Source organism: Polistes canadensis, unplaced genomic scaffold (assembly GCF_001313835.1).
Source record: "Polistes canadensis isolate GaletaPanama2010 unplaced genomic scaffold, ASM131383v1 scaffold_63, whole genome shotgun sequence".
Taxonomy (NCBI): domain Eukaryota; kingdom Metazoa; phylum Arthropoda; class Insecta; order Hymenoptera; family Vespidae; genus Polistes; species Polistes canadensis.
The window spans coordinates 397,786-419,788 of NW_014569610.1; the positions used below are offsets into that span (position 1 = coordinate 397,786).

At 34.3% G+C, this 22,003-nt stretch overlaps 1 protein-coding gene across 1 annotated transcript in view; it reads right to left on the reverse strand.

Moving 5' to 3' along the window:
* Window positions 1-369: 369 nt before the first annotated feature.
* LOC106786044 overlaps window positions 370-22,003 on the reverse strand; it is a 30,537-nt gene continuing 8,903 nt past the window's right edge. The window contains exons 2-3 of the mRNA XM_014747035.1: window positions 11,323-11,431; window positions 370-3,144 (exon numbers count right to left, since the gene is read on the reverse strand). Coding sequence (XP_014602521.1) covers window positions 599-3,144; window positions 11,323-11,431 — 2,655 coding nt within the window. The 3' untranslated portion in view covers window positions 370-598. The remainder of the gene's footprint in view (window positions 3,145-11,322; window positions 11,432-22,003) is intronic.

Here is a 22,003-nt window from a genome sequence, read left to right on the forward strand (position 1 = left end):
TATATATATATATCAACTAAATTTATGATCATTTAAATCTATGAGGGGGAAGAAGAAATACAATGAAAATGACGGAAAAATTGAATAATACGTATAACACAAGTCAAACACGTTCTACCTTACGATCGATTACTTTATATGTAATGATGTGTAACACATGTATACTGGCACATTTTTAATTGGCACGCTTTAATCGTTCAAAGTGGAATCATGAGAAAGGTTATAATATATATCTCAGCTATATATATATATATGTATATGTATATATATATATATATATATATCGCGAATATTTCTTTATCCACACTAGTAATGACTTTGCTTCGAGTATCTATTAAAACCTGATACCTAATCTTGTTTAAACTATTACAATTACACTTCACGTCTTCCAACATTTTCTATCTGTCTGTAACTAATTGTAAATGTGAATACATTCTACCAGAAATTTAGACCACAGAATTAATTTTGTTTTTCTTTTCTGTCCTACCGAACCTCTCTCGCAGTACATAAAAAGAAACACTCCTCTATCATTGTAGTTGGGGGTTAATCAGTTGGTCCTCCCTGATCGATATAAGGAAATCTATTATATAGATACGATTTAATTACCATTAACCTCAACAGTGGTCACAGAATTACCGAAATGCTCTGTCTCTGTGACAGAGGAGGAGTGCGGTACTGTAAAACTACCTAATCCGCTTTCCACAAGACTCATCAAACTATCTTGGCTAGTTGATGCACGTTTTTCAGCACGAATCTTTTCTTCTAATTTTTTCTTCTCCTCCGCGCTCTTATCTACCTTACCGTTTTTCGTATTTTCAATGATCAGTTGTTCGAATTTCGACAAAGGTCTCTCCGTAACGTTATCCACAATTTCATTATTAACCGGTACACCGTGTTTATTGATCGTCGGTTTATATGTTTTAACTTTAGAATGGCCTTGAATGATTAGATACATCGGACCTTTAATAGGTTTGGCCGGTTGTTTGTAATGTGAAAATATTGGATCGGTTGTCAAACTGGGCACCGTTGTTGTTTGCGGTGGTATAGCAGTGGTAGATTCCGGTTTAATCGTCGGTTTCTTTTTTGAACTTTCCTCATCGGCAAAAAGTATTGCTAAAGATGATTGATTTGGTTCCTCCCCTTCAGAATTCTTCGTACTGGTACTGGAAGATAGTTCCATAAATGGTACAGTGGACGTCAATACGGAGGATGTCGATGTTGTTGTCATTTCATGAGGACTATTGGATTGATAGCGATTGCCCATTTCATCTTCCCCTTCGACAGTTTGCAGAGTTAACGTAGAAGGTGCTGGGAGACTTGTGTACGAGGAGCCTGGAAATCCTGACTGCATTTGCGGTGGTCGTGGATGAGTTTGATCGATGCTACTTGTTGGACCAACCATACCCTTCAACCCTGGTGCGTGCATATGCGACATGTGCGGTGCCATATGCGACATGGTCATAGGCGGTGGTGGCCGAAAACCAACATTCGGACGCATACTGCCAATGAAGTGCATCATGCCGTGATTATTATTAGGTCTTGTCAGAGAATGCATTGACGAAATAGATTGACCCGATCCAAACATGTGTGTCGGATTATTCATATGTCTAGAAGGTGTCATAGATAATTGTACAGATTGATGAGGAATTTGATGATGCTGATGAGAAATCATTCTATTCGGTGTCGACGTAGGTGTAGACGGATCGTATGCGAAAGTAAACGAACTTGTCATCGTATTTGTTTGAATTTGAGATTTGGACGATTGTTGAATTTTTTCCATTTCCGAAGTCAAGTTTTCTGAAACGTTCGTCGATATTACGGGTGATTCGGTCGAGACCGTTTGATTATGTTTATTGATATAATTGGTTGGCATGATAACAGCAACAGGAGTTTTATTCTGTGCCTCGAGATCAACGGTGGAAGGTGAATTGGCCACGACAATGTGCATTTTAGGGGAAGTCTTGTCCGACGATTCTTCATCGTTTTCTTCGATTTTCGTATCAAAGTTATAAGTTGAATTCGAGGTCATCGTTTCGGAAGATATTATTGGAGAAGACGAGGATAAAATGTCGAAAGGAGGTGTACTCTTTTCACCAACGACAACCTCTTCGTTCTCGTTATTCTCACCGTCCACTATTATGTTTGCATTTTGACCAATAACGACCTCGTGATTGGACGAAGCTGCCACGTGATGATCGGTATCGTAATGATCTCGCGAATGATCGGGCGTTTGCCATGTAACTTGATTTACATCAGGAAGGGTTGAAGTGGGTCCATTATTAGCCAACCATCCACCGGAGATAGTTTGAGTTGATTGATAAATAAGATTGGACTTTTCAAAGGATACTGAGGGAGTAGTGGTAACATCGTATCTTGGTTTTGTCGACGGGAAAGGCGTATACACGTTTTTAATGGTTTCGATTTGAGAAATACCCATACCCTTAGATGGTAATTTCGAAGGGGTTTGAAGATATTGTGGTCTCGATGGTTGCAACGAAGGAGAATGATGTTGGTTATAATTCTTAGATGGTATTCCATAATATTGTGGATCTTGAAGTACCGGACCCTCTTCGGTTTGAGTGCTTAATTGTTGAGATGGTTCGACGTAACCGGTGATTTTTTCTTTCGACAATATACCATTGAAAGCTGTCGAGGGTTCGATTTGTTTCTGAACCACTGGCGGTGGTAACATCATTGTATAAGGTTTAGTCTTTTGATTATAATATGGACTAGGATAATAACTAGCTGCTTGAATCCTATTCTGATTTCTATAGTCGACAAGACCATTTCTAAAGTTAGTAGTACGTAAAACTTTAGGTGGTTCGGCACCACTACTACCGGTGAAATCATTCCTGTAAGTGTTGTCCTGATTCGTTCTGGTAAACTTTGGGCCATCGACAAATTTCAAGAATTGTTCGGGTATTTTGGGACTCGTTTTCTTCGCCGTTACTCCGAGCACCAAAATATCACGTTTAGCTGATGCTTCGGTTGTGTGAGAATCCAACCAATATTGAACACGATCCAACACTGGTGGAACGTAATCGAAAGTAGGATTGTTTTTTAGTGGATCCCCTCGTCCAAGAGGCGTCCATTCGTCGTAGTCCATCCTTGGGGAGAAAACTCGTGGTTTGCTGTCATTGGTATCTGCGAACAAAGGGATTTACCAATTTATTATCGTTAGCCTGAAACGGTACAATACTCGAACGGTAACTATCTCGCTTTTATCCTGCATATTTTTATTTAGAAAATATCGTAATTATATCGGAAAGTTTGATTTACAACGATTACTTTATCGGCATAACGATTTCTCACAACTCGTATAAATTTATGAGCTTTTATCTTACTTCATAATTCGTCGAATAGTATGATGAAAATCGATGATAAACTATCGTATAAATTTCAACGTTTATACATAGAAACAACGTCATAGTCCATGTCGAATATTCGTCTGTGTGTATATATGTATGCATGTGTGTTTATCTATATACAAATGCGTGGCCTAAGGGGTAATCGTTAACAAGTGTCACAAGTGCAAGCTATCAGTCTCGAGCAGTCAAAGAAGGGACCCTGTTACAAAGTTGCAATTCACCATAAAAGACAGTAATATGGGCATACACGTAACATCGTACAGAGTGTTTCGTTCGAGGTGAGGAAGCGTGGAGAACATGACAGGTAGGTAGGTACTCGGAGTATACAGCGTTGATGCATCGACGATAAAAGAAAGAGAAGACTGGCTATGCGAGATGAGAGAAGCCGATGGCACCCTTTCACCGTAAGAACAAAACAAACAACCGCCTTTTCACGCGAACGAATAGGACCTCGAAGAAATGGACGAATAAACGTAATACACCGTCGACGGAAATTACATTTAATTGAGACGCATCAGACAACATGGCGTCTTTAACGATCAGTTACTTTAAAACGTGATTGCTATTCTCCAAGTTTCGCGTGCTCACTCACTCACTCAGTCACTCACTTACTCACTCTCTTTCTCTTTCTTTCTTTCTCTCATCTTCTACAACTTCGGTCGTGGTAATCATCTTGCTCTCCGTGTGATTTACGAACAAGCATTGCCTGTCATCGGCAACCACCGGCCCTATCTACTACCAACCACCCCTTTCACACGCTCATCGTTACTCATATTCCTCTTATAACAAGTTCTCCGTACGCGGGACAGCCAACTTGTTGAACCTTTCAATGAAATCTTTCAAATGATTCAAGCTAACTCTACGAAAATACAAATCAATTTGATTTTTTTCTTATTCCCGTTTAGAAAATTTCTATTTTTTTCCGATTATTTTGAATCTTATTAAATTTTTTGGAGGAATATATTATAATATTTTACAAGGATTTAATTGAATATTCTACAATCGTATTTTCCAATTTGCATTTGATTATTATTATACGTTTTGTAAATATCTTATATTCGAGAAATGTTCATTCATAAGCAAGCTATCTCAATTGAGGGAAAGTTCACTACGTGTACATTAGTCACGCTCATTACGTATACCATCAAACTTAATGTAAGCTTGTTGAAAATTCATAGGTCGATTTTCTCGCGAAATGACATTATATTCAAAAGAGACAAGCAATAAACGCATATATGGGGGGTCCATTAAGAGAGAACATTCAACTATGGGGTCACGCATTTTCTCTGACATTATCGAGCCAATCGATGTTTCTATTCTGACCGTTCACTGTTATACATATGTCAGATGCAAACTGTTGTCGCTCGTGCATGGGCACACAAATGCGGTTTTGGTTACTCGACAATGCTTGTTATATTATCCATTTGCCTGATCATCAACAACATTTCATACTAATACTTACGTTGATCCTTTTATCTCGTTTAAAATCTGTTGTGTTTTCAAATTGAAATACATTAAATAACGATAATAGTAATTGTGTATTATTGAAAAAAAATAAAAAAAATAAAAAAAAAATAAAAAAATGTCATGATTTTTTAAAGATTCGATCTCAATCCTTCGTAATTTATTTTTAATAACCCTCGATGTTATCATATGTACATCGAGTTAGTTACGAGGAAATACATCGTTAGTATCTGCAGTAAATTTATCATTTCACGTGCTACTATAATTTTCCATACTAACTTCCATATGTCGGGTTGCTTCGTTTAAACTCGTTATGTATAAAATATGAACGTATATATGTCTATACATATATATATGTGAATATGCATTAGAAACGTTACACCGAACATAGATATATGAATGTGAAAGCATATGACAAAGGAAAATAATAACATCATAAATATGCAAGTAATCTATCCTCGATATGTTACCTGTAATTAAATACTTTGATTAAAAAACATAATAATATTCAGTATCGATAAATCAATATAAAATTATAGAGTAACTTTGACAATACGTTACATTCTTTACACAGAAACATAGATAAAAATAAACATTCATTTTAATTAATGCGGAAAGTCCCATTTGAAGTAGTGGGAATCAATAAAGTCATAGGAAAATGAGGCTTCGAAATAGGAAGTGCTAGAAAAGTATTATTCAGCTGGGTATTGTCCTTCCTTAGCATATATATATATATCGATGTTAGTACGTATATCTTTATATGTATGAACGTATGAATGTAGGTATTTTGAAGACAGTAGGTAAACAGTCCGACCCTTCTATCTAGCAAGCTTTTTAATTTCGAATTCTAGATTTTTTTTGTCTTTCCCTCTCCTCCCCCACTCCTCTCTATCTCTTTCTCATACACACACAAACACAATCACACTCCTTCTTTCTTTCTTCCTTTCTCTGTTATCTAGACTCTCTACTCGCCTAGCAAAGATTATACTTTTTGCCTTGCCATGTTTTACCCTTTCTTTCGTTTTTTCTTCTCTGATTACAACGGATGGATGAATGTTTTCCCCCGTATCGGTGTATATATATATATATATATATATAGGTAACGTCCAAGGTGTATACACACGTGTGCTCACACAAAGAGGTAAGCGTACTTGAATATCCCAGGAGGACAGAACGAGCCGCAGGCGCCAGCACTCGAGTCATCTCGCATAAATACACGTGTCGTGCAATACAAACGTAGTTGCACATGAACGCACGCGCGCGCGCGACCGACCGAACACGGCTATTCCACCACCCCCTCACCCTCACCCAGTATCTTCAATCCATGCACTACTCTCTTATGTACAACATTTCCGTTTCCTAGACCAACTCAACTCTCCAGTTTGCTCTACTATCCTTTACTTCGTTTTTTTTTTATTTCTTGTCAAGAATTTACGGATTATATTCGAAAACAATTTTCTATGTGAGAGAGAGAGAGAGAGAGAGAAAGAACAAAAAGGTTTATTTAACTATCTATAAAACGTTCATTCAAGTAGCGTGCTTGTACAATAAAATTAATTGACGTATTTACTGAAGTTTTCTTCTCGTAGGAATAAGATAAATTGCCATAGTAAAACAAACAATCTAACTGATACCAATTTAATTAACCATGTGTGCTCAAATAGTAAGATAAGAGATACTTTACTTGTTAAATATATATATTCACTAAAGTGAAACTACGCGAGAGGTACGAAAATGAATTAATGATTAAACTTAATCGTTGATATTATTTTTTTCTTCTCATTCTTCCTCGCGTTTCATTTAAATCTAAAAAAAAAATACAAATCTAAGTATAAGTATCGTGACCTAAAAAAGAAAAAAAGAAAAAGGGAAAAAAGAACCATGTTATAATATAACCCAACTATATAACCTGTGAAATCGTAATTATACGAAGTAGCTCGTGAAAATCATTTTCCCAACCTTTCCCGTATTTATTATTTATTATCCATTGATCGTTGGTTAAGCGAAAGCGTTAATTAATTAACGATGAAACTTAATACTTGATTTTTTTCTCTCTCTCTCTCTCTTCGTTCTCATTGTATTCGTATTATTTTACGGTTAGTTCTTTAAGATGAAAGCAAGTTAGATTCGTGTCCCACAATATATACCCCAGCTATACTTGTGTGTGTGTGTTAGCGTACACATACGGTGAACTATTTTCAAGGAAACTCCGACGTCCGTCGACAACTGAGTAAAGATTCATTAGGGTTAAGAGCTCAGAGTTAGTCTCGTCGGTTCTGTCGGTGTTACCATGCTCTTCTTCATATTCTATCTTCATCGTCCACGTGTTCGTTCGTGGTCATGTCTCATAAACTATCCAGTCAACTGGTTTCTATCAACTTTGGTAATCAACTCTATAACGAATTAATATAATAAACTTACGACTTGTTTTAATCCCATTTATAAATGAATATTTTAAGTATATTCTAATATTATCAAAATAAATATTAATTTCATTTTCAATGATATATATTAATGTATATCTTTTTTCTTATTAATATTACGATGATATAATAAATATATATTTTTTTAATATATAAATATATTTATTTTTTTATTTTATTTTTACATGCAAAAGTGTTTAATAAGAAAAAACTGAAAAGAGCCTAAAAAAAATCTTTCGGGACGAACTAATATACAATGGAAAAAGAAAAAATGATGACAAAGTGTCTAACTTTTTTAGCAATGTTTATCTCTTCAAATGACAATGCACAAAAGGAGCTAGTTTTTCTACGTCGTTCTTAAGCTTTATGCTGTCACGTTAACCGTACGACTATGTTAGCCTTCTAAAGTATTTTCAAAGCTAGGAGAGAAAAAGGAGAGAAAAGGTGGCGTGAATTTGTCTAAAGAAGCTTGCTTGGCTACCATTTTTACCTAGTGCAGTGCATGCACCGAACGAGCACTAGCACGAGATATTAAAAGCAAAGTTCAACGGTGCGAGTTTAGTCGCGTTAAAGGCACCACCACCTTATTTTCTTTTACGTTTTTTCTACCAAACCGTTGTCACTAGAAAGTAGAACAACGCGTTGCCAGGGTTGAGACTACGTAAAGAAGAGTATGTCAATAGATACTTTGAAGTGTGCTAGCATACCCGTTTCTTTTGTTTCGCCGCCATTTTAACTTGTCAACCAATCTCTAATTTCCTGATAGAATGCAACACCGTTCATTCGTTCGAAACTACTACGTCATATTTAAACGCGATTAGAATGACCAGAACGAATCTTCTAATAAGGATTGTTACGATTCTATGCACAAATTCTTGAATTAATATAAAATCAATGTGATTTTAAGAATAGAATATAATTCTATTAACAAAAATAGAAAATTTCAAATAATTCGTTTTGTGTAAAAGTAATTTTAGACAGAGTTGTTTCATTCAATTATAACTATGGAAAATAATATGAAGATAGAGTCATAGCACGAAACGTTACTTTGGGTCACGCTTTTCATTTAGTTCGTAATTCCCATCGGTCAAACTACATATTGTATGTCACGCTTTTAACGTGTTCCCTTCAAACATAACCTAAAAGCCCTTTGTTTTTTTTTTTCAACGCGTATAAACCGTTCATATTTCATAAAACACGTTCTTCCTGCCGAAGGCATTAAAATCTCGTTCGCGACGATTTTACTTACTTTTAATAGTCGCGTATGATTTTTTATAAAAACATATACACCTATATAAATGTATATATTTATTTATATATCGTATATTTCTATATCGAAAACGTAAGCGAGATAAAACGTGTAACACCATCGAGTTTTCAAATGTGTGTTGCGCGTAATCGACAAGAGTTCCTTTAGCATCGAGTAGTTTGACCCACTGACCCATCGTATATACGCATACACACACTTTAACACAAATGTGACACTTGTCTCACGATCGATAGGATCGAAAGATTATTAAAATTTCCAGAGAGAAACAAAAAATAAAAAAATAAAAAATCGTATTAAATTATTTTCAAATTAATTTTTTACCCCTCCCCACTACTCCCCAGAGTGTTCGGATCTTATAGTGAGATGTTATTGATACGATTAAAAGCAAATAACTAAAATTGTTTCCTACGAGAATATCGGAAAAAGGAAAAGAGTAATCTCTGAGTAACTCTGCAAAAGTTCAACGTATCGAGCTTTGTTCTTTACCGAAGTTTTTAAAGTGGTAAGTTTTAAACGAGGATAAATCTTATCACGTAGCTTTATATATACACATACAATAAAATACGGTTATTGCAACTTAATACTTTTGAATAATGCATCACTTACATAGTAATAATTTTATCATACATAAGTATAACACATAACTTACGCTTTCGTACTTCTAGCATAATTATATTGTTATTAAAATGAATAGGAAAAAAAAACAAAAAAAAAAGCAAAACGATTAAAAATCTGACACGATCGTTCGATCATTTTTATCGATTGTTAAATATTGACTATTATCGTCTCTTTGGATTATTACTTAAAAATAAAAACAATACTAAATATTATACTTTCTCTCAAGCGTCAAATTTAATCATCTAAAGATGTTTGAAATTTTCCAAACTTCTCATTTATTCGGCGCTTTTATATTGTGAAATCCTGTCTTACGAGATTAAGACGGATCGATCCGTATTTTAATCAAGGCAGCACACGTTCGTATCCTCCTCTTCCTTAATAAGCCATTTTTCAATCTCACCCACCCTCTCTTTTACCAAAGAGGAGTGACAAACGAGTCCCGAGAAGGTAGAATAAAATTGCGACCCCCATGATTCTTCCTCCTATATATTTCTATATATATGTTACCGTCATAGTCGGAAATCCGCCATTGCTAGTAATTCCTCGGCATTCTCATCAATACAAAGAGCATTCCGATGAAGTCAGAAACAAAAGAATTCTTACAGTTTTTCCTAAGCATTGAACATAATACTTTGATATTCTATAGAATATACAATTACTATTTAAACAACGTTAAAAAGAATACACAGACACACATTGCATTCTCTGACATTTTCTGAACTTTACATGCTAAATTTATAACTCGATATGGTATTCTACGCGTAGAAAAAAGAGTGTACTTTAATTTAATATAAGTTTCATTAAAATTTATTCACTTTTAGTATATAAAAAATATTTACCAAAACTTTTCAAAGAAATAGCAAAGTTGTACAATTTATAGCATTGCAATCTCTGATATATATATATATATATACACGTACATATATAGTAGTGTACGTAGAAAACGCAGAGGCACAGTTTTCGATTAACTTTTTTACAGTTTCGCGAGTCGATCCTGAGATTGGCATTTTGAAATCTACTTTACGCTCGAAGAATTCGCGAAATCGCCACGGCAATCGAACGCAATCGAGGTCGCCGGTGTTATCGACCTTGCCCTTTTTTTTTATTATCTTTTTTTATTTTCGTGTTCATTTTTTCTTTTGCTTTCCTATTCTTTTTTTACTTTTTCCTTCATTCCTTTCAGTCACGAAAATTGTTATCAACCCTTTTTCATAGACAATCATCCCTCGACGCACAACCTTCTTCTTCTTCTTCTTCTTCTTCTTCTTCTTCTTCACGAACGTCATTTTCCAAATTGTCGTCCTATAGTCGGAAACGGAAACGCGCTACACCCACGGTAATATTGCTGCTCCATTTCTTCTCTCTCTTTTTCTATTTATTTTTCTCTCACACTACTGCATTTTTATCAAGATTACTCGTGCAAATTGGTTTGGTTATTTTTCTCTAACGTACGCTCGCAAACTATAAATTCTTTCGAATTTCAAATAAACCGAATGCTATTTTTTTGTTTCTCTAGCTCAAATTAAAACGTTTTCGGTAAAAACATTGAAAATTTCGAGATACTATTTCGTGGTTAGATGTATAGTATTGTTACATGGATGACCCTTTTGCACGAATGCCTTGACCTAAAGAGAAAGAAATGAAGAGGGTGAAAGATAAAGAGAGAACAACGAATTGAGATGCAAGAGTATAGATAAGAGCTGGCAAATCCCAAGACGGTCTTAGCTCTCCTTTCCTGCTGGCGAACAACGAAACGCCAGTGATAAATCGTTCTTTAGTCCTTAGTTCTTTTAGTCCTTTGCTATTGCACCGGCTAAATAAATCTTGAGGAAGTGAAAACGTTCGCGGCATCTCGATGGAATTACCGAGCGTTACCGGTTTTCTCTATTAAATGAATGAAAAAGTAAGAGATAAAGAAAGAAATAAAAAAAAAAGAAAGAAGAAAATATTAATGCGACATTAATGCTTCGATCATTTTTAAATTGAATCGATCATAATCTCGAAATCATATTATAGCACAAAATTTTCCCAATTCTATATAGATAGACATTAAAATTTTATAATTACAATATTATATTATTTCGTTTAATTATTTCTTCCATACTTATTATATGTCAATCGTGGGAAAAAATGGAAAAGCTCGTTCGAAGATTACCCTCCTTTTCATGCCCACACTCACCGGTTTTATTTTCAAAGGACGACGACGGTAAGCTCTGACAGGTGACGCAAGAAAGAAGTCCGGTTAAAAGCAACCACCTGGATACGTCCGTAGATCCTTTTAACATCGTCTGAAAACAGATACAAGAATACATAAAGAAGGATTAAAATAAGGACTACAATAATATTTTCTTTTCTATTTTTTTTTAATTAAATAAATCTCATCGCGAGTTTAACAATTGACGAAACTATTATTGTTCGACGGATTCAACTTTATATTCTTTATTACCTATTAATTTTTTTATATTTTTTTTTACTTTTTTCTCTCCCCTCATTTAGAAAAGAAAAATAAATAAGAATGAACGAAGTGAAAGAACCGACCGAGGTTTCTTTTCTTTTCTCTCTCTTGTAACGAAGTTCATCTTTTCTTTTTCTTTCTTTTCTTTTTTCTTCCTTTTTTATCGACTTGAACCAACGAGGTGACGATGATCGATCCATCAAGGAACAACGTTAGGAACTCGATCTTGAACGTGCGAAAACGAATGGGGGGTATCCGATGAACGAATCATTACAAACGTTTGCCAGGGGATACAAATCGAATACACCTTTCCTTTTTCTTTTACTTCTTTTTTTTTCCTTCCTTTTAAATTTATTTCTTTTTTTTTTCATTTTTCTTTGCGTTTAAACGAAGGGTACTTCGGCTGACTATATCGAGTGTTAAAAAAAAAAAAAAAATTGATACCAAGAGGTCGAGAAATCGATACGAAATAATTAATTTACCAAGTCGTTCGAAAAGTAGAAGAAAAAGAAGAAGAAAAATAAATTATCAAAGCTATAAATTATAATATATACATATATATCTTTAATTTATTCATTAAATTATTATTTTTTCAACTTATCGTCATTTTTATTAGTCACATTATCGTCTTATCAACAATCTTAACGATTATCAAAGTTTTAATTAAATTTTTGTTTCCAACGAATGATAATTTTCAGTTATTACGTTATAAATAAATAGATAATTCGTGGAGACCTGAGTTTCACATAGTATAGGTTCGCTTTAACAAAACGATTTCCTTTTACCAAATATAAACGAAGAAATTCACAATCAGACAGACAGACACGGTGGTTTTGCACGATATACGAATATACAAAACGTAATATACGGTGGCGGATTATGCCGTTGTCTTCTCCTTTTACGAGCTTCCAAAAGGGAAGCGTATTGTAGGGTATCTCGTAAAATGAGTCATAAAGAGCAACGTTAACTGCTACCAAACCATTTCCCCTTTCTAACCCCCCGTTCTTAGTCTCGTTCAACAAACCAAGAAAAAGAACCAAGCATTTTCTTTCAACACCTCGAATATTCCTGGATGCTTATCCGCAAAGCGGATAATTTTACGTGCGAAAAGAGTGGAGGAAGTGGGAGGGGTGAAGGAGGATGGGGTCGTGACCTATCCTAAGCGAACAACCTAACCGAACAACCTACGCTATCAACGTACGTGAAATTACGTTCCCACGATTGAAATCTATGACGTGTTTCTTTTACTATTTTTTATTTTTATTAGTTTCAAAAAAAAAAAAAAAGAAAAGAAAAGAAAAAAGAAAAGTACCATTATAAAGTCTCTTCCAATTAAAAGAAACAAATCAAATCAACAATTTGAACAATTATTATTATTTTACGACTTTTCTTTTTTTTTTCACAACGACATCGAGAATTTATATCATCGATGTTAATTATGATCGTCGAATAACCGGTATCTAATTAAAGGATAATTCTGTCAAAGTAGAAAGAAAAAGAAAAAGAAATAGAAAAAGAAAAAGAAGGAATAAAAAAAGACGAAGAAAAGGACAACACGGAAGATAAAGTTACACAACTGAGAAAGGCGTATCTCAAAGTCTTTGCGAGAAATTCTCGGCGCGAATCATCCTTTCTAAGGTTTTCTATTTCCACTTTACGATAAAAGCTCTTGGGTCCCCCGTATCTTAGATGGCTCCGAAGGTAAGCGATATGAAGCTTTAGTTGAGATAAAAAAAGAAGAAAGAAGAAAGAAATAAGAAAAAAGAAGAAGAGAGAAAAATAAAATAAAAAAGAAATATATGAAAGTTTTTTCTCCCAGCGCGTAAATAATTAAACGATCGATCGAGTGTCTCGCAGTAAAAAAAAAAAAAGAAATAAAAAAAGGAAGAAGAAGAAGATGAGAAAAAAAAAACATTTATTTATTCAAGCTGAAAGTGATATTTGTAATATGTTCATTGATTTTATATGTTAATTTAATCGACAATTCCTTTCCCATGGATTAATTTGATAATTTCGAGATACTAGCCCGGGGGGTCTTTATCGTATCCGTATCCGTATCGTATCCGTATCGTATCGTATCCTATCTTATTTCATCTCTACCGTCGATGATGATGATGATGATGATGATGATGATGATCACAGAAAAAAAGTCTGAAAAGGTATTGAATAAAAGTCCCCGAAATGGTTAAAATTTTGATGATCATGCAAATGTCATCTGTAAACTCAATTTTTCTATGTCGCCGATGCCGATGCCGATGACCCATACGACGATGATACTTTCACCATGTTTGCGTGCGAACAGATTCTATAACCATTCATAAAGATGATTGTTTTCTCTCTCTCTCTCTCGCACTCTTAACTTCTTTTACCGACGATTGAAACCTTCACAGTTGAAATGAAATTTAATAAAGTTGAATGTGAACGCTCAAACGCATCCCTTTTTATTGTTTTCTTCGTGAATTATCCGTGATAAAAATGAAAAGATTCGAAAATTTTCTCTTTCTTTATTCTGAAAGAACCCTTTGACAATAAATATCACAAAAGCTTGTTGGAAAGAAAAATTCTGTTCGTTTAACTAGGTCAAAAGGTGTCTTTCTTTCTACAATATTTCGTTCTTATGGGATATCCATTACATTGTTAAATATACCGAGTAAAATATACTTTTGGGGAACGGGGAAATAAGATTGATGGAAAAGTTTTAATATATATATCGTTAAAGAGGTTAATATTATCTAATAATTATTACAGTAAATGACTGATGAGTTAAGATAAATTTATATGTTGGTATATAACTAAAATTAATGTATTCTGAGAGGTTTCTCAGATTGATCATGTTAAAATAATAGGAGAAAGATAAGGATTACTAAGGAAGCTCGAGGATACGGTGCTCGTTTTCGTCCTATTTGCAAGAGAAAGAAAAGGAGGAAGAGAAGAAGGAAGAATGGATGGAGGTGGAGGAAGAAGAGGAGGAGGAGGAGGACGTCTCGTGGAGGAACGTTAACGGTAGACAGTGCTTCGGGCGAACGATCTCTTCTCTCTCACCAACGAAAATTCTCAAAGAGAGAACGAGTTGGCGGGTCCAACCAACCAACCAACCAACCGAAGAACCAACCGGGCAAAGAGTTTTGCCGGCTTTGTACGAAGCCGCCTTGATAATCGGCCAACAGCATCGACCTTGAACATCGAATCAGGGTCGAACGGATCGGTTCGTCGAGTTTTTACCATTATTCCGCAAATCCTTTTTTTTCTTTTTTCCCCTCTACTCAACACGAATGTACAGAGTGTGCATTTGCGAGAAAAACAAAAAAATCTTAATGAAGATTTAATAATGAGAAAGGTCGTGACACGCGTTCGTATACGAGAAGTGTACGGGATACGGGATACGGGTACGAGTACGAGTACGTTTTGTAAATTTGAAGATGATCTTTATGAAGGCCCTTGACACGACTCCGCGAATTTAATAAAGTTGTTTAAAACGCGAGAAACATTGCCGAATATATGGGTCATGTATGCACGTACTCGAATATAACCCCCCGTGCGCGTTATATTTTTTAATACGAAAACGTTTTATTTCCTACTAACAAACACCCGGCGCTCATATTGGTAATATTCAAATTCGAAATATTTCATAAAAATTCGTACACTTCTACCATCATTCCGTGTATATTATTATTGTTATTATTTGAAATTTTATTACGCGATTTCTATTCCCCTTTTTTTTTTTTCTATCTACTTTTATTTCTCGCGTAATACGATATTTTCGTATCATACGAGCAACGTGATACGTATATCATTGTATGCAATAAATAAAGAAATAAATAAATGAATAAACGAATGAATGAATGAGTGAATGAATAAACATCGATATCCGGATAAATTCATTCGCACGGATTTTGCATTTATTTATTTTTTTTTTTTTTCGTTTTATCGCGCGATTAAAGTTACTAGATATTATTTTATATTACATTAGAAACACACGTATGTGCGAATAACCATTTACAAATAGAATATTACGAAAATGAATTTGTTTTGTTATGTTTAAAATTCTTACGAACGTAGGAACGAGTTAACGCCCGGAGATAAGTATCGCATAGCGTTCTATACGTAGAACAACGTCTGATAGGTTTATACCCTTAGGCAGTAAACGACCGTTAATTGATAATTAACCGCCACGTGCAATCGCATTTCCGCTTATCAAGGACGAGCCCGAAGGAGAAAGTAGGTATGACGGAAATTATCGATAGTATACCAACGATGATTAAGGAGAATCCTAATAACGTTTTATTATTAAAAAAAAAAAAACCAAAAAGAAAAAAGAAGAAGAGAATATGTCAAACGTATTAGGATAAAACGTTGTTTAAGATGGAAATTAAAATTAAGTATAAAATCAACGTAATAAATTAACTCTTAGGATATATGGTATATACATATATATATACGTACAAATACTTATATGGTATAGAATAATAATACGAATTTTAAACGACGAGCATTGATTGTTAAATTGAAAGTGACTATCTTTCGCGTAATTAAGTAGGAAGGAAATGTTAAGTTTTAATTGCACGTTTATATAAACACGTTTAATGGCGACTTAGGAAAGAAAAAGAAAAAAAAAATAAGAAAAAAGAAAATGCAATGAGTATAGAGAGAAAGTAGGAAGATATACAGACTCATCCAAAACTGGGGAATCGTTGTCGTAGGCACATCGTGACACGAAGATCAATTACACGGAACGTTATTTAGCAATTAGCGCGTTCCCGAGGTCGGTCTAGTGTTGATTATACATCATCGAACATGCTTGTATGCAAATTCGATCGTTAACCTAAGCCATATCCGTTCGTAATTAATCTTGATGGGTGATAGAGAACCTTCTTCTTCATCTTCTTCTTCATCTTCTTCTAATTATTATTATTATTCTTCATTTCTCTTTTCTTTGTGACGAATTATTATTAACAGAAGACAAATTTTTAATATACCTAGTAGTTTGAACGATTCGAACCTATAGCTATAAACATCTATACGATCGTCCTACTTTGATTTTATTAAGGAAAAAAAAAAAAAATCTTCAATTTGTTTCATGCTAATGACATTAAAAAATATATATATATATATATATATTTTTTTTTTCTTTTTTATCTTTACAAGCTAACATCAAAGACATCCGCAAAACATTTTGAACGTATGAACCATTCACCAAACTGAGTTATCAAACTTGTCTCTTATTTACAATTAAATAAGACATAACAACACGCATTAGCATAAATTTATCCACGAGGAAAGAGTTGAAGACCATAAAATAAACGTCTGCGTAATTAATTTGATATATCTTTGTAACAATGTTTAATTAATATAAATCATGTATATATATTGTATATAAAATTTTGCATAAATTTGTGACTTATACGATTGGACATGAAAAACGTATATCGCGTATTTCAAAATTAATCATCGATATATTATATATTTATATTTGATAGATTGAAAAAATAAGATAATCTTGAGGAGAAGAAAAAGAAAACATATTAATAAAAAGAAGAAAAAAAAGAAGAAAAATAAAGTACACCAAGAGAATTAAACAAAAAGAACTCTCACTTGAGTTCGATTTTTATGAGAACGAGTACGCGTGAACCCCCTTCTTCTTATAGATAATATTATTCGAGAATGAACAAGACAAGGTCGTATCTTGAGAAAAACTCATGGAACGAAAGCACCTTCCCGACTAGACAAGCACACACACACACACAATATATATATATGTATAATTATAGTTTACATCGTTAGAAAGTTATTGCTTCGCTGTCTATCACGCAAACACACACACACACACATATATATGTATATACAAACCCAATATAACATAGAGAGACCACTTTAGTCTTTCTTAACGTTCGATCGATTTTAATATCGACATGTAAGATCGATCATCGGTGATCGACTTTCGTTATTTCTCCGAAGTTATCACCATTTCTTTTTTATTTTTTTTTAGATCTATCTTTTTTATCGATCGTGATCATCAATAAATAACCAACCAACCAACCAACCAACCAACCAACCAACCAACCAACCAACCAACCTTTTACTCGATCAATTTATTTATCATGATCGATCTAATGTAAGACAATCGACTTCTTCTTCTTCTTCTTCTTTTTTCTTTATTTCTTTTTCTTTCGAACGAAATAACGATTGTATAAAAACGTGGGATATCGTTGATCAATAAAAAATTATGGTTGAGAATATCCTCGGGCAATTTTGATCGATAAAAACATAAAGAAGTGGTCGATCATGCGTGTCCATTAGAGATTCTTATACTAATCATCCTATATCTACGAACACGTGTGTGTGTGTACGTATGTAATATGTGTTTTATGCGTGTTAAAAGTCTCTACGATTATTTTTTATGTTCTAACAAATAGAAGAAGAATAAAAAAGAAAAAATAAGAAAGAAAGAAAGATAGAAAAAAGTTAGACAGGTAGGGTCACGTGGAGGTATTTTAAGTCAAAAAGCACACGCGTATATATAATAGACATTTTAAACGTTGAAAATTATCAGCTACCACCTAATTTCGTAAAAAGGAACTGGCAATTACCGTCGTTTTCAAAAGAAAACACGAAACACGGAACGGAACGGGTAGATGTTTAAGGACACTCGTAAATGGTTTCACTTGTTTCCTGAATCCCCGTTTACCTCATTACTGTTCGAACACGAGACCATGACTAATTTCTCTAAAGAGGTAACACGCAGAAATGCACATACGTATAAACAACTTGCGTTAAAGTAGAAGATACTTGCAGTCCAATCAGTTGAGTATTAACTCGTTAAACCGTGCCAGGATCATTCAACGTGAATGCGTATGTGTGTGTGTGTGTGAAAAAAATGTCCTTTCATTAAAAAGATAAAACGGCAGTTAGGTTTTCAATGAAGATAAAAAAAAGAGCTTTAGGATAATAATTAATAAATTGATGAAAGAATATAAGATACTTAAAATTACATTATTTACAATTATTAGTATTATAAGAAACAATTGATTTATTTGTCCTGTTCTAATGAGAAACTTTAACACTACCTTGATTAACAGATTTAAAATATAATAGTAGTTTAAGTTTCGTCCCATCGGTGCTTATGCAAATTAACATTGGAAAATCGTCGTACGGTCAGCTGAGAGTGACCATTTCGTTCTACCATATGTACCTTAATACGATTCATTAGATTAAATGGCTATAATACAATTCATGGTGTACAATTCGTGTTCCCAGGAAACTCATTTTGGTACCTTTGCTATCTTGAAACGTTAAATTACAATATAGTAGAACAAAGCTTAATGAATTTTTTAGATACGATAATAATAATAAGAGATAAGAATTGACGATTTTGTTGTTGTTGTTAATAATCATCGAATGAAACGAAAAATGTCGTGATGATAATCGATTATTATTATTATTATAATAAGTCGATGGAATTTTGATTGATGATCAAAAAATATGAGGATGAGGATGTGGATGAAGATGATGAGAAATATGACGAAGACCAAAGGTAGCTTTATATTTATATCAAGTCAAACCGGCTCGAAGAGCTTTAATTATGCACGATGTTTCAGAATTAAGGCCACTCGACTTTACGGTTCCGCGTACGCGAAACATTTTACATAATAGCTCCCGCGGGGTGGAAAATAATGCGCCCCAGAGATATATATATACGTTGGTAGAAGAAGCTCGTTCTTGGATATAATACAAATACTCACACTTACATACATTTATATATATATATAAATATATGTAAAAGTATATAAAATCGTGCCAGAGTGTTCGCACTACCTAGTTCCGAGCTTACGTTTCTTCTTCTACCTTCCACATCTACTTCTACTTCTACTTCTACTTCTACTTCTACTTTTACTTCTTCTTGTTCGTAATACTCGCTCAAAAGGTATTGTGCCGCGACAATAAAGCTTTTAATAGCGACACTCGCGAGATTCTTCTTCTTCCTTTAAGTCACGTTCGCTGAATCTTTGAACTTTAAAAAAGTCAGTGTCATGAGGCAAAAGATATGACAGAAAAAAAGAAAGAAAGAAAGAAAGGGAAGGGAAAAAGAGAGAGAGAGAGAGAGAGAGAGAAGGGTCGTCTTTTATTTACATTTTCATTTTAGTGATATCTAGAGCAAGTTGGAAGCTGTTCAGTGTTCCTTCCATCTCACATTCTATTTTTCGTGCTTTTAGTAATTATATACACTCGCCCATCTTCATTTCGTTCGGTAAAACGAGAACACTTGATTTAATTTTAACATTTAATTATATTATTTGTCTCTTTCAAACACGCTCTCGGTCCACCCCCTTCCCTGTCCCTTCACACCCTTAACCGTGTCCATTAGAAATACATTTCCTCCCTTAGCAATTTTCATTTGCAATAATCTACTGCAAGACCTAGCAGGATTTTTGATCGTTGAAAATAATTGTGTGGGTGAAAAAAAATAAAAAAAAAAAAATAAAGAAATTTCGTTCAAATAATCGATTATCGCAAATGAATATCGTGATAAACGAATGGGGAGGGGGGGTTGGTGGTGGTTTAAAAGAAAAAATATTACTCGACGCATAAAATAAAATAAAGAGGAGTTCTGGTAAACCGAGAAGAAGAAGAAGAATAAGAAGAAAAAGAAGAAGAAAATAAGTAATAAAAAGGTATTCGTTTAAAAGTTAAGCGGCCCTGAGATCGAACCCGAACCACGAGACAGCGTGGCCCCGTGGTTTCACTTTATCTCCTTCCCTCGACTCTGCGTGGACCACACGCAAGGTTTCTGTGCGTGATCTCGCGCGTGTATAAGTGTATGTGAGAGCTCGTTCGAAAAGCATGGGGGATAGGACTATGGGAATTTATGCGTAACGTCCACGTCGATGTATGCCTTCGATATCCGGTCTTTCGAACGAAACGACTCGATCGTGAATGAAAGTGGTCTTTCTCTCTTTCTCAATCTCTCTCTCTCTCTCTCTTTTTCTCTCGTTCGGAGGTTACGAATTCGACGTCGAAGAGGATCCGAATGTAATCGCTTCGATGAATCTCCTCCAACCAACGAGTATTCCGCTAACGAGGACGTTCCTTTCAACCTTCTATTATCTCCAAAATAACGACTCTTTAAACTTCTTTCTTTTTCTTCTCTCTCTCTTTCCCTCTCTTTCTGTGTCTCTCTTTCTCTATCTCTCTCTTTCTTTCTGTTTCTTTTTTTTTTATCTTCCCAAAGAATTACTTCTCAGCAATGATCATCATGTATACCCCTTTTACTCGAAAAAATTATGTTTGGTTAATTTGGGTATTAATGATTGATAAGAAGTATTGCAAGTTCATTTATTAATCCGAGCACACAACAAGGAAGGAAAAATAATATTGAAATTTATTCTTCCATTGTTATACCCACTTTTTTGTTACCCTATCATTTCTAGTAAGTCACGTTTGTTAGTACAGTTTTAAAGTCTCCCCATTGGTTAACGGTGAAATCGAAATAAAAATAATCCGTGTAATATTGATTTTTTTTTGTTAAAACTCATTCAAGAATCGTGATATATTAATTAATGTGCGTGCTCTGAGAGAGAAAGTGTCAAGACACTAATGTAGGGAGAATATAAAAAAGGAAACATTAGAATTCTTGAATTGTTTAGATGATTAAAGAGAAAGAGATGAGGAAAAAAAAAGTGTGATAAAAAGGGAAACGGGAAGAGTAGAGTAGGGAAGGTAATAAGAAAAATAGTATTTTGTAATCCGCCCCTGGAGGAGGTAGCAAGTGCCCGTAAAGGGGGCCACAAGGGAACCCACGGCCCCAAAACACTGGCCTATATTAGCTAAGAAGGTGTATTACGTATGCAGGCCGTCGGGCCCGGTCCTCTTCTCTCGCGTGCGATGAAATTTTGATCGTACAGGTCGTGCAGGGCTTTATGGAATGTGTACGCTCATGCGAAACCGTACCGATACGCAGTCCCACGAATGTTGTACACCCAACAGAGAAGAGTAACTGGCACACGAGCAACAAAAGTCCAAGCAAAAGCAAGAAAAAGTTGTCGGTCCTTCGTCGTCTTCGTAGTTGTAAAGTTGTGTCGTTGTTGTTGTCATTGTTTCATTTTCCCCCCCATCAAAGAAAATGAATAAGAGAGAAAAAGGAATGTTATATATGATAATTTAATAAAAATAATAATAAATACACGAATAAAACTGATTGCGTTAATAATAATTCGTTTGAATTTTACACTAAGGGTATATTAGTGTCGTGTTTAAATATTTTCTAACTTAAGAGATAAACGAATTTTTATGCGAATTATATATAAGGATCGATTGGTTATGTCGTTTAATAAAAAGTACGAATGATGATCACCTCTATATACGCGTTTCAATTTGAAAAAGAATGAAAATTGAGAGGTACGATGTCTGT